This window comes from Lemur catta, chromosome 2 (assembly GCF_020740605.2).
Source record: "Lemur catta isolate mLemCat1 chromosome 2, mLemCat1.pri, whole genome shotgun sequence".
Classification (NCBI taxonomy): domain Eukaryota; kingdom Metazoa; phylum Chordata; class Mammalia; order Primates; family Lemuridae; genus Lemur; species Lemur catta.
The window spans coordinates 71,656,529-71,668,880 of NC_059129.1; the positions used below are offsets into that span (position 1 = coordinate 71,656,529).

General features: G+C 32.0%; 1 protein-coding gene across 3 annotated transcripts in view; it reads left to right on the forward strand.

The window, feature by feature from the left end:
• FAM135A (family with sequence similarity 135 member A) overlaps positions 1 to 12,352 on the forward strand; it is a 101,804-nt gene that overhangs the window by 5,510 nt on the left and 83,942 nt on the right. For all 3 annotated transcript variants that reach the window (XM_045543811.1, XM_045543813.1, XM_045543812.1), the window contains exon 2: positions 5,749 to 5,831. In XM_045543811.1, the coding sequence (XP_045399767.1) occupies positions 5,749 to 5,831 (83 nt within the window). The remainder of the gene's footprint in view (positions 1 to 5,748; positions 5,832 to 12,352) is intronic.

The window sequence follows — 12,352 nt, forward strand, 5'->3', positions numbered from 1 at the left end:
AATAACTGGTGAGGAAAATATTGCTGGGGCAGAAGGTGAAAGTAATACTTTATTCTTTTTAATTTTATTTCATATCTCGGTTACCTTAAAACAGTTTAATTACATGCCTGTAACTACTACAGCTTTTCTTAGTCATGTGCTGCCACCATTTCCTTGTCAAAGATATACTATTAATATTACAAAGTGAAGAACATATTGTGACTTGGAAATGAAGAAGAATATGGATTTAGAAATTGTGTTCCTAAATTTTAGTAACATTACAAAATCATGGAGCTTAAATCCTTTTGGAAAAGTCCCATAGAAGCCTAGAAACCAGGTTCCATGCAACATAGTTTTTAACAAAATTATCTTCATCCCTTATGTTTATGATTCTGAGATTGTTAAACCATGGAAGATTTATAGTTTGATTAAAAAGGACTGTCAGCTAAAAGAGACAGAAATTTTCAGCTGAATTTTTGTATTATTGACATTGATTATAACCTTGGAAAAAAATTATTTCTTGCCTATTAATATGTCTTGTGTATGTTGTATGCTTAAAGTTCATGCATTGAGGACTTCTGATTAAGTAGTGGTGATTGAAGCTCACAAGAAACTACATCAAGTAGTTAATTATTTGATGTCAATATTGTGTCATTTTTTTTTTTAACACTTAGAGGAAGCCCTTCAGGTTGGTTTCTGTGAATTTCCCAAATGACAGTCTTAAGTAATATTTAATAATGTCCTTATTTTCCACTATGACCAGCTGTTCCAGACTTTTGTACATTCCCTGCTCCAGGCCTGGAATCAACCAAGGAACCCTGGCTCCTTTTATTGGGAAATAGGATTTAGAAATCATAATATACATGATAAAGGTACACATTTTTATTGGGTTATTGATTCTAAGCCTTTTCAGTTAACAGAACTAGCAGATACATTTTTTTCTTTTGTTTGGAGATGTAATCTCACTCTTTGAGGAATCACATTTAGAAATATGACAACATAGTATATGTATCAGTTTTTTTTTTTTTTTTTAGACAGTTTTGCTCTGTTCCCCCAGCTAGAATGCAGTGGCATTATCATAGCTCACTGTAGCCTCGAACTCCTGGGCTCTAGTGGTCCCCCTGCCTCAGCCTGTAGAGTAGCTGGGACTATAGGCACATGCCAACATGCCTGGCTAATTTTTGCATTTTTTGTAGAGATGGAGTCTTGATCTTGCTCAGGCTGGTCTCTAACTCCCAACCTCAGGTGATCCTCCTGCCTCAGCCTCCCAGAGTTCTAGGATAACAAGTGTGAGCCACCATGCCAGGCGCAAATACATTTTTATGAGAAAAATGCATCGTGAATTTATACTGATATTTCCAGTTGTAATTTAAGATTACAGGGACTTTTTTGATTTTATGTTTGTATCTCTTTTCACTTACACTGAAAATCTTGGTTCTTAACAACATAGATCATTACTTACTTGCTTGATTTATATATGTTTGCAGATATATCTATGTAAGATAGTTCCAAAATAATACTAGCAGCATTACCTCCAAGACTGTAAATGTTTAAAAATTTTTCATAGTTCTCTTTTATTGCTAAGATACATCCTGTGAGGAATATGCAATCAAAATACTGTTTTAAAAATCAGTTGAAGTACTTCTCTGTGGAATTGCAATCAAGTAGATAAGTTCATTTGTTTAAAGTTAAGGATTTATTTTTGTTTAATTTTGTTTTGTATTAGGTCATTATGAAATGTCTGATTTCCTTACATACTGTTTGCCAATTAATATCTCTGACATTTTTACTTTAATGCTTCTCGTTTTATTTGTATTGTGAAGGTACATCCTCATTCTTTCAAATGCATGGTTTCTAGCTTGTGATTATCTTTAAAAAATTTTTTAGAGCAATTTTTGTGAAATCATGGATAAGTCAAAAATTCATGTTATTTTTGAATGAGTTCTGCCATGGAACCAGTTCTGCGCAGACAGCTCAAAATAATCAGTCAAGTATTTGGAAAGGATGTGGCTAATGAACGCATGGTACGTCGATGATTCCAGAAGTTCCATTCTGATGATTTTAATCTTGAAAATGAGCTGTGTGGGCACCATGAGACCAAGGTGGATAATGATGAGCTGAAAGCTGTAGTGGAAGTGAATCCATCTCAACCTACACATGGATTAGCAGCAACGTTTGATGTTACTATTCCAACGATATTGAACCATTTGAAACAAATTAGCAAGGTAAGGAAGCTGGATACATGGGTACCACATGAATTGAACAAGCGTCAGAAGAGAAATCATCTTGAAGCTTGCCTTTCTTTGCTGTCATGACATACAGGTGAACCATTCTACACTGTATTGTCATGTGTGATAAAAAATGGATTGTTTTTGACAGTTCCAAAGCATTCGGCACAATGGTTGGATAAAGATGAATTGCTGAAACACAGTTAAAAACTAAGCATTCGTCAAAAAAAGCTAATAGTGTCTGTTTGGTGGTCCAGACACTGATATTATCCACTACAGCTTCATGAAACCTGGTCAATCGATTATAGGGGATGTCTGCTGCAACCAGTTAGACGAAATGATGAGGTTGCTTGCAATTAAGCAGCTGAGATTGGTTAATAGAGACAGGCCAATCCCTCTTGCAAGACAATGCTTGACCACATGTTACGCAAACAATACTTCTCAAACTACTGAGGCTGGACTTGCAAACTGTCTGTCATCCACCATATTCACCAGACCTTGCACCAACTGACTACCACTTCTTCCAGGCTTTGGACCACTTCTTGCAAGGAAAAATATTCAGTTCTCAAGAAGGTGTGGAAAATGCCTTTTGTGATTTTCATCATCACTTGCTCTCCCAGCTTCATCGTTGCTGGCATAAACAAGCTACCATTAAAAGACGGCAAAATTGTGTTGATAGTGTAGGTGCATACTTTAATTAGACTGCTTCTTGTTTAAGATATAATCTACACTTTTGATTTGAAATTGGACATTTCATATTTAATGACCTAATATCTTGTCAGTTCTTGAGTAATTTTATAAAGATATTATATTTTTATACTTTATATGACAGTTTTAGTTGTTTTTTAGTAAGAGATTGTTCTGAATAACCTAGCCTACCACAACCCTTAGAATGACAGTGTTTTATCTTTTGATTTTTATATTGAATTTTCTCATTTGATATTTTATTTTTACAAATAGTTAACTAATGCACATTTTAAAGTTTTATTCATTTTAAAAATTATATACTTTTAAGTACCATTAATTTTAATAAAAATGTACTTACAGTAACAGGCTGCTTTCATAAATATTAAATAAACTTTACTTAAAATAATGTTTGTATTTTATTGTTTTGTGCTTTTCCCCCTGGCCCCGTATGTGTAGTACCTATCACATAGATCCTCAATAAATGAGGAATGAATGGTATTCAGGGAATTTTAGATTGCTAGGTGGTATATTTTTAGTTTGTTGAGGAACCATTGTACTGATTTCCATATTGGCTGTACTAATTTACATTTCCGCCAACAGTGTATAGCAGTTTCTTTTTCTCTACATCCCCACCGACACTTATCTTTTTTATTGTCTTCTTGATAATAGTCATTCTAACAGGTGTGAGTGATTCTTATTGTGGTTTTGATATGCATTTCCCTGATAAATAGAGATGTCAAACTTTTTTTTTCATATATATGTTAACTATTCATATGTCTTCTTTTGAGAAATGTCTATTCATGTACTTTGCCCACTTTTTAATCAGGTTGTTTTTATTCTTGCTATTGAGTTCCCTATGTATTTTGGATATTAGGGCCTTATCAGTTGTATGGTTACAGATATTTTTTTCCCAACCTATAAGTTGTTTCTTCACTCTGTTAATTGTTTCATTTGCTATGCAGAACGTTTTCAGTTTGATAGAATCCCATTTGTCTATTTTTGCTTTTGTTGCCTGTTCTTCAGAGGTCATATCCAAGAAATCATTTCTTAGAACAATGTTGTGGAGTTTTTCCCTATGTTTTCTTCTAGTAGTTTTATAGTTTCAGGTCTTATGTTAAGTCTTTAGTCCATTTTGACTTGATTTTTGTATATGGTGTGAGGTAAGGCTCTAATTTCATTCTTCTGCATGTGGGTATGCAGTTTTCCTACCACCATTTATTGAAAAAATTGTCCTTTCCCCATTGTGTGTTCTTGGCACCTTTGTCGAAAACCAACTGACTATAAATGCATGGGTTTATTTCTGGGATTTCTATACTGTTCCATTGGTTGATATGTCTGTTTTTATGCCAGTACCATACTGTTTTGATTATAGTAGCTCAGAAACATATTTTGAAATCAGAAAATGTGGTGGCTCCAGCTTTATTCTTTTGGGTCAAGATTGCTTTGGCTAGAATATGAATTTTAGGATTGTATTTTCTATTTCTGTGAAAACTGACATTAGACAAATGTAGAGTTTTGTTTAAATATCTCCAAACTTCAGCAAACATGTGTTGAGCACTTAATTGTGTATAAATTGTTTTGTTAGGATTGTGAGTATACACTTATGAAGAAGACATGGTCTCTATGCTCAGTAAGTTTAAAATGAAGCATCTATTAATTACTATTCAGTCTTAATCACCTTTAAAACATGTACTTATATATTTTAAAATAGCAATATTTCACTTAACCTTTAGTCACAATTCTCAACATGGGAAGTTCCTAGAAGACTTGGTTCTTCTCCAGTTCCAAGGCTCCAGCTGATTCCACTTTGATTTTTGTTCTCAGTTTTTTTATGTTTTCAAGCAGATCTCTTCTTAGTCTCGATGAATCATCTATCTCTGTGGAGTTTTGCCATGTTTCTTTAAGGCCACATTGTGACTTTAAAAATTTTAAATTTAACTACTACCCTTCCAGTCGCTCTTCTTTGTGATCTGATTATATATCCCTTTCCAAGATGACATCTTCCTAGAAATAATAGTAATTAATATATTTACATTTTTAATCTTTATATTATTTGAAAATTTAATAAACTATAGGAAATTATTTTTAAAAAATAAACATTAAATATTCAACTCCCCAGTATATATCTAAACTTTGATGTATATAATAACATTAATTTAGCTTTTGGTGATTGTGTTTGTGTGTAAAGTCGTGTGTATCCTCCATTATATATGCAAATTTGCACTGTAATGGTGTTAAAACACAACCATATTATAATGTTTTTATCTTACAATTTTTTTGTAATTTAAAGTTACTGAGTGGTAGATATTTAAATATACATATATACTATTTCAAAATCTTAAGTAAAAGTACATAAACAAATAGTTTACCTTGAAAAAAACACAGTTGATTAAACCAAACACATATTTTTATTTTGTTATTTATAGTATAAATCTACTTTCTAAAAGCTATTTATAATGAATAGTGTATTTTCTCAAAATTACATTTGAGTAATTATCTTTTAAAAGAAAAAAATGAATAAATCAAATTAAACAAGGAAACTCTTAGTTGCCTGCCTAATTCCACAAATTGCTATCATATTCCTTCATGTAAAGTAAGCAATACTATATATATTGCTTCTGTTTCTTGCATTCATCTTAGTACATTCTGGGTTTCCCCTTTGGTTTTATCCTGTGCTAATATTTGATATGTGGGTCTGATATTTAATTTTTCACCCATAGAAAATGTTATGGGAGACTATAATTAGATAATTAGACCAACTTTATTATTTTGATATGTTTACAAATATGGAAGTTGGAGCATTGCATATTTTTAAATATGTTCTGAAATGACTTCCGTGTCTATTTTGCTTTAGTTTTTATCAGATTCGTGCATCTATGAAAATTCCACCAAGAATTCCCCACAGAGTAGAAGCTAGTTTGTTACATGCAACAACAGGTAAGCCAAGGAATATTTTTAAGTTAAAATAAAATCTGAAGCAACATTATAATGTGCAATAATAACCTTTCAGAATTTTTTTATTACAAATATAAGATACGAAAGAGCATCATTATGATGTCCATTATAAGAAATATATCGGGGGCCGAGTGGGGTGGCTCACGCCTATAATCCTAGCACTCTGGGAGGCCAAGGTGGGAGGGTGGCTTGAGGTCAGGAGTTCTGGACCAGCCTAAGCAAAAGTGAATCCCCCATCTCTACTAGAAATAGAAAACATTAGCTGGGCTTAGTGGCACGTGCCTGTAATCCCAGCTGCTAGGGGGACTGAGGCAGGAGGATGGCTTGAGCCCAGGAGTTTGAGGTTGCTATGAGCTAGGCTGACGCCACTGCACTCTAGCCTGGGTGACATAGTGAGACTTGTCTCAAAAAAAAAGAAAACAAAAAAGAAAGAAATATATTGGGACCTCAACAGAACAGGCTTGATTATAGATACCCTGTCTCCTTCTTAGGTTTCTTACCATGAGCACATGAAAAAATAAAGTTTCATGAAAACAAACATAGGTAGAAGTGGTATTAATCATGTTATGTAAAATACAAAGTAAAAAGATGCAAAGTGAACGTAAACATATTTTACTTATGATTACAAAAAGGTATTTGATAATAAAGTTTTATAGTATGGATTCTGAGAGCATTTTTTTAACCAAATTTTTTTCTGGATTAAGTACTGTAATTATAAAACAAAGAGCCAGAAGGCAATGTAGGAAGGTATGAAATAGATGTGTTATAACAGGTCTGTTAGTTAATTCATATTCTAAGGAGAGACATTAGCATTAAAAGGTTTAAGTTAAAACTCGTGGCCCTGACATAATCAGTGAACATTTTTCAGCTTTTCCAGTACAGTATATGCTGTTTTATTCCATGTAGTTAGGAAATGAAATGGTAATGAAACATTCTAAAAAGTTATCACGTAAGCCTAATGTGAATTACTAGTTTTTAAAGCATCATAAAAATAATAAAGTGCACCTAACACTGAAGCTTTGCTGAGCATAATTCAGTCCATTTTTGAAATTTAAAAAAATTTAGTTGGAATTTGAAGTATTTAAGATTATCTTTTTATCATACTGTGGATACTAAAATGCTGTTAATGTTAAAGTTTAATGAATTGTACATAATGGAGAGTTTTTCTTCCTGAAGACTATCAGAATGCTCTGGAAGGTCTGTCGCTCATGACCAAAAGAAAAAAAAAAAAGAAATATATATATATATATATTTGCATTCATTTTCTTAAAATGAAAAAAAAAACTTTCTTGTTGGTCTGGCATACATGTTAATGTATATATTTATTGTCAAAATAGATCTTCTTTTGTAAGTCTACTTTTAAGAAACACCGAAGTAGTAAACAACTGATGTTTCAAGACAGATTTGGGTACTCCCTTTTGAACTTCTTCAAATCTAGTAGACTAAATCTCTTGTTCAATTTTATCTCCTGAAGTTGCCAGTTGAGAAAAACCCTCAGACTTTAGTTTGTGAGATATTTTCAAGATGGCAAGATACTTGACATAAATTCCAAAAGGTTAAATAGGTTAACCACTTTTAAGTAGTGAATTTTAAAAGTAGTCAGTTTATTCTTTGTGATCGTGAAGTTTGATGAGAAATAATGTCAAACCTATGAATATTAATTCTTGACTTGTAAAATTTTTCTCATATAAGAACCTAAGAGATTTTTTTGGAATTGAATTAATAATCTATACTGAAGTTAACATTTTTGCATTTAGGGTTATTTTAATATGGAATTAATGAAATAACATTGCTTTTTAAATGTTTGGAGATGAGATTATTTAATCAACTTAGCTCAGAAAAATCTATTCAAGAGGAAAGAAAGAGATAGTAATTCTAGAAAGAGAAATGGGGAAATAGTATAAAACAGACAAAACCAGATAAATTATAAATTCTTAGCAAATGATTGAAAGGCCAAAAGGAAGGGCGCCAGAAGCAAATATTTGCTTATTTCCTAATTTCAGTTAGTATATAGTCTTACTTGTATAAAACCCAAAAACCTTGGTATGTTAGGTGTTATTTCTTCATTCTTTCATTATTACTGTTCTGGACAAATAGATTTCATGTTTAAAAGATTAAAAAATTCTCTTACAAATGAAATATTTTTTAATCATTAATTTTTTTATTTAGCGTCTTTCTCTATCATCTAGAGAATTGTTTCTATCTTGTTTCTCTTAGGTTCTAAATAACTACCTCAGAGGACTAGAAATTTTATCCATGCTTGGCATTACAAAGAAATTCCAAGAATGATTACGGATATCAGAATTAATAGCCAATAGGAATGATGACTAGGGGACAAATCTGTCATTTGACAGTGAAATCTTGTTAGTTAGATTTTTAGATTGGTGTAGAGTATATAATTAGATGTCACAGCATTTAATTTGATCAATGGGTTTCATTGAGAATGATTTGCTTCATAGTAATGTAACTTCCTCCTTTCTCAATAAGTTATCTTGACCTAAACTGTATGGAAACATTTTTTCTAGCTCTACTTCTTGACTGATGAGTTGAAGATAAGGAAGAACATCAAAATTAAGTTGTCAAGAGATTTAGCAGTAACTCCTGATTACTCTTACTAGTTCAGTAGTCCATGAATGACTTTGGTTGTGGCTACTTATATTACAGTTCAATCAGAACACCTTTTTCTGCCCCCTGTCAGGAAGAAAATGGTATCATCTTGGTTGACAAGAGTTTGGAATTAAGAACCTGGGGCAGGGATCTCAGGGTCTAGAGGTTGCAGTGATCTAAAGTGAGGTGTGTCATTCAGTAGTTTCTGGTCCTTTGAGAATGGTTTACATCCTGACAACTCAAGAGTGGATGCTTTGTTTTGAAGAACACGTATGTACTTTATGGCAACAAGAAAATGTCCTTTCTATGTTTTCATAGCATAGTTGTTTTTCCAAGGCCTTTTGAGTGTTTTGCCTTCAGTAATTTGTGAGCTAAGTACATGACTTACACTGTTTCCTTCAGTGACTACGTACTGTAAAAACTGAGCTTCCAGATCTGGTGATTGTTCATTTATTATTGTATTTGATAGTGACAGGGTGGCTCTACAGACTCAGTGAAGACTCTTTCCATAGCTAGTTTCATGGTACCAACATTTATTAGCTGATACCTAATCTTTGAAACATGAACAATTTAAATATTGTGGTATTTGTATTTAGCCTCTTATACCAAAAGCTTCTTACATATGATGTTTTATGTTTCAAATGAATATATTTGTTCAAATTAGTTTGGTCTTGATTTACTTACCAGAAAAGTGAAAATTTGATAGCTATTCAGTTACCTTTGTCTTTTTAAGAGAAATAAATATTCTAGAAAAAGATAGAAATGAATTTATGTTATGGACAACCCTATTTGAACCAAACTCCATAATCATTACTCTGTCAGCTAAATACGGCTTGGAAATGATTTGATTTTTATAAAAATTGACATGAGTCAGAGTTTAATCTCTAAGTCATCTGTATGGCAGAAATATCACATAATTAATATCATTTACAAAGTAATATTATTTTGACATTATGACAAATTGTGTTTCCAAAGTGCCTAGATAGACTACCTTCTCTTAACCTTTTCTTGGGGCCTGTGATTTTTTTCATTTTTCTTATTTGTAAGTCTAAATTTAATCATTGTTGCTGCCAATTCAGTTTCTAGGTCCTGATACTCTCAACTGTGTGTTATACACTGTGAAATGTGCGTGAGCTGATAGTTTACTAGTGTGTGGAAAGGAAATATTTTTTAAAAATAAATAGTTTATAGCAGAAACCAGTCTATAAAAGAAAAGCCTGGTTTTGGAAAACAATAGATTTCTATATGATTTTAGCTTGTATGTGGAATCATTATCTATGTATGTATTTTTATAGCATTATACCAGGAATTTTTTAGGAGATTGCATGCTTTTTAATTAAATTATAGCAGCTAAAATAGCAGTTTCAAGAACTAGGTTTTGGACCAAAAAAGAAAGAAATACATAAAATCTCTTTCATACTTTTTTCTCATTTTTTTTTAAAATAGCAAACTTTTGTCTGTCTTGTCTGAAAAGTACTACCAAATATGACTTCTTAAGATATTTTTTATTCCAAATGTTATCAGTATGTTTTAGTTTTACTCTATAACTTAGGATATTTTGTTTTTCTTGTTTATGGTATGCAAATATATCTGAAAAACTTTACAAATAAAGTGACCTTGAACAAATTATGCTGTGTTCTGTTTTTCCCCTGCCCAGCGCTATTCCCAGTATGGTTACCTTTTGTATTGTGTAGTGTTCCACAGCTTTTGAATCTTGTTTCATCCTTTCGACACCTCTGTGGTAAGGTAAATCTGGTTAGATCTCATGTATTTCATGTCAGTGTAGCCCAGAATAGCCCCTATCTTGTTAAATGTTAAATTAATATGTAAATTAGAGAGAGTAGTGGTTGGTGAAGTGTGGTGACTTATTAGAGATTCACAAGTGTTGGTTAGATCCAAAATAATGTTCTTCTGTCTAGATGTGTTTTCTCACCAGCAGTATGGAAAAAAAGAGCAAAGAAGGTAGCCTGTTTATTATAGTCTTTGAGATAATGTTTCTGTCCTCTGTGTCCTTCCTCCCTCAAAATATTAATATATTTCATTTTACAGTAGTACTGAGGAGTTTCGGGAGTGTGTATCTTTTGAATATTAGTAAATTATTAGGGAAAGGTATTTTTCCAAACATTTTTCTGCCTCCAGAAATTACTGTTATGTATTTAGCTAACTTTCTTTTAATAAATACATTTCATTGATGTCTAGCATCATTTTTTAACATAAATATCTTTATATAGAATAGTTTTCCTTTATCCTGTATGTTAATTCTCTTTTACTTATGTTCCTTCAAAATTCCTTTTTTCTTCTAACGGCTTGGATTTTCTCTATGCTTTTTATTATGTGCTCTATTTTTCTTCTAACTTTGATTTGTACTTTCATCTCAATACCTTTTCCTTCCAGCACTTCATTTTACCATAGTTCCTATACCTTCAGTATATTTTTGGAAAATTTCTAGAGAAAAGAGAGAAAAATAATGATTTTTGTCTGTGAGTTACAGTGGGACAGGTTGGATGGGATGGGAATTAGGGGGTATTACACGGCACATTTAAATTATTTCCAGCACAAGATTGTGCTGACAGTGAGAGGTTTGAGTCAGGAAATAGCTGTCATCGACAATAAGGTCAGTCATGAAAGACAATAAGTGCAGGCCTGTTGAAAATTGGTTAATTAGAAAGCATTCATAGACTTCTACAGAAAAATCATTGCTGGTTCCAGGAATCTGGCCACAGTTTGAAATATTATATAAACATATATAACGTTTATATATGTTTCAAAAAAGTTCAAATAACAACTTTTTATTTCTAGTAATGATAGTATTATTAAAATGGAATATGTTTGCTTTTTAACATTAATCCATCTCTTTTTTGGAAAAAAATAATTTTTTACAAAATAATACAGGCATAGTTAAAAGATCAATTAATCCAGAAAGACATGTAGTGGAAACTATAGCTGATTCTCCAGGTGCAACCACTTTTAACTGTTTTTCTAGTCCTTATGGTTACCTCTATACAGACATTGTCAATGGACTTCCTGTTATAATAAAAGACAATTTATCTTATTTATATCATTTCCTCTCTCCCTCTCTTCTGACTTTAAAAATAGGTACTGTTATTCTCATATCTTTCTCTGACTATTTCTGTAGCTTCAAATAATGTATTTAAACTTATTTCCTATTTCAGTGATTATGACAAACCCCTCATTTTGTAATAAGGATATAAAGATTCTCACCTCTGTTTTAAAATTTTCTCTCTCCCTCTACCTTCCAACCTCTGTTAGACATACCCCTTCTTTTCATTATTAAGGCTGCTAACATTCATATCTTGTTTTGTAACTGTAGTTAAATCTTCTGTGCTTCGTCTATTGGTTGATTCTGAAGGCTGAAAACAAGTAAACAGCTTTTGCATTTTTGTGGTCACACAAGAAGGAAAGGGTTTATAGAATTGAAATGACTATCCAACATAAAGAGGATCTTAAGTGTTTAGTAAGACAGTTAAGGCAGGTCTAGTTACTTCGGTATGGATCTGGGTCACTGTTAATAATATATAGAGATATATCTTATGTATTTTAGAAACTGTTGATTCAGAGATGCAGCTCTGATACAGTAAACAAAGTAGTGACTTGGAATTAGGAGACCAGCTTTCTTTTATGCTATATCAGGAAAACTCACTTAACCTCTCTGAGAGCTTCAGTTTCTCACCTATGAAATGTATTACCCGCTTCACATTAAATAGTGTGAATAAGGTTGTACATTAAATAAGTGAAATATTAATACTTAGCAAACTGTAAAGGGCTGTACATATGTAAAGTATTATTTGACGTCTAGAAATGTAAAAATAATGAGAAACAGTCATCATACTCATCATATGAACCATTTAATATTGTAAAGACCTTAAATAATAAAC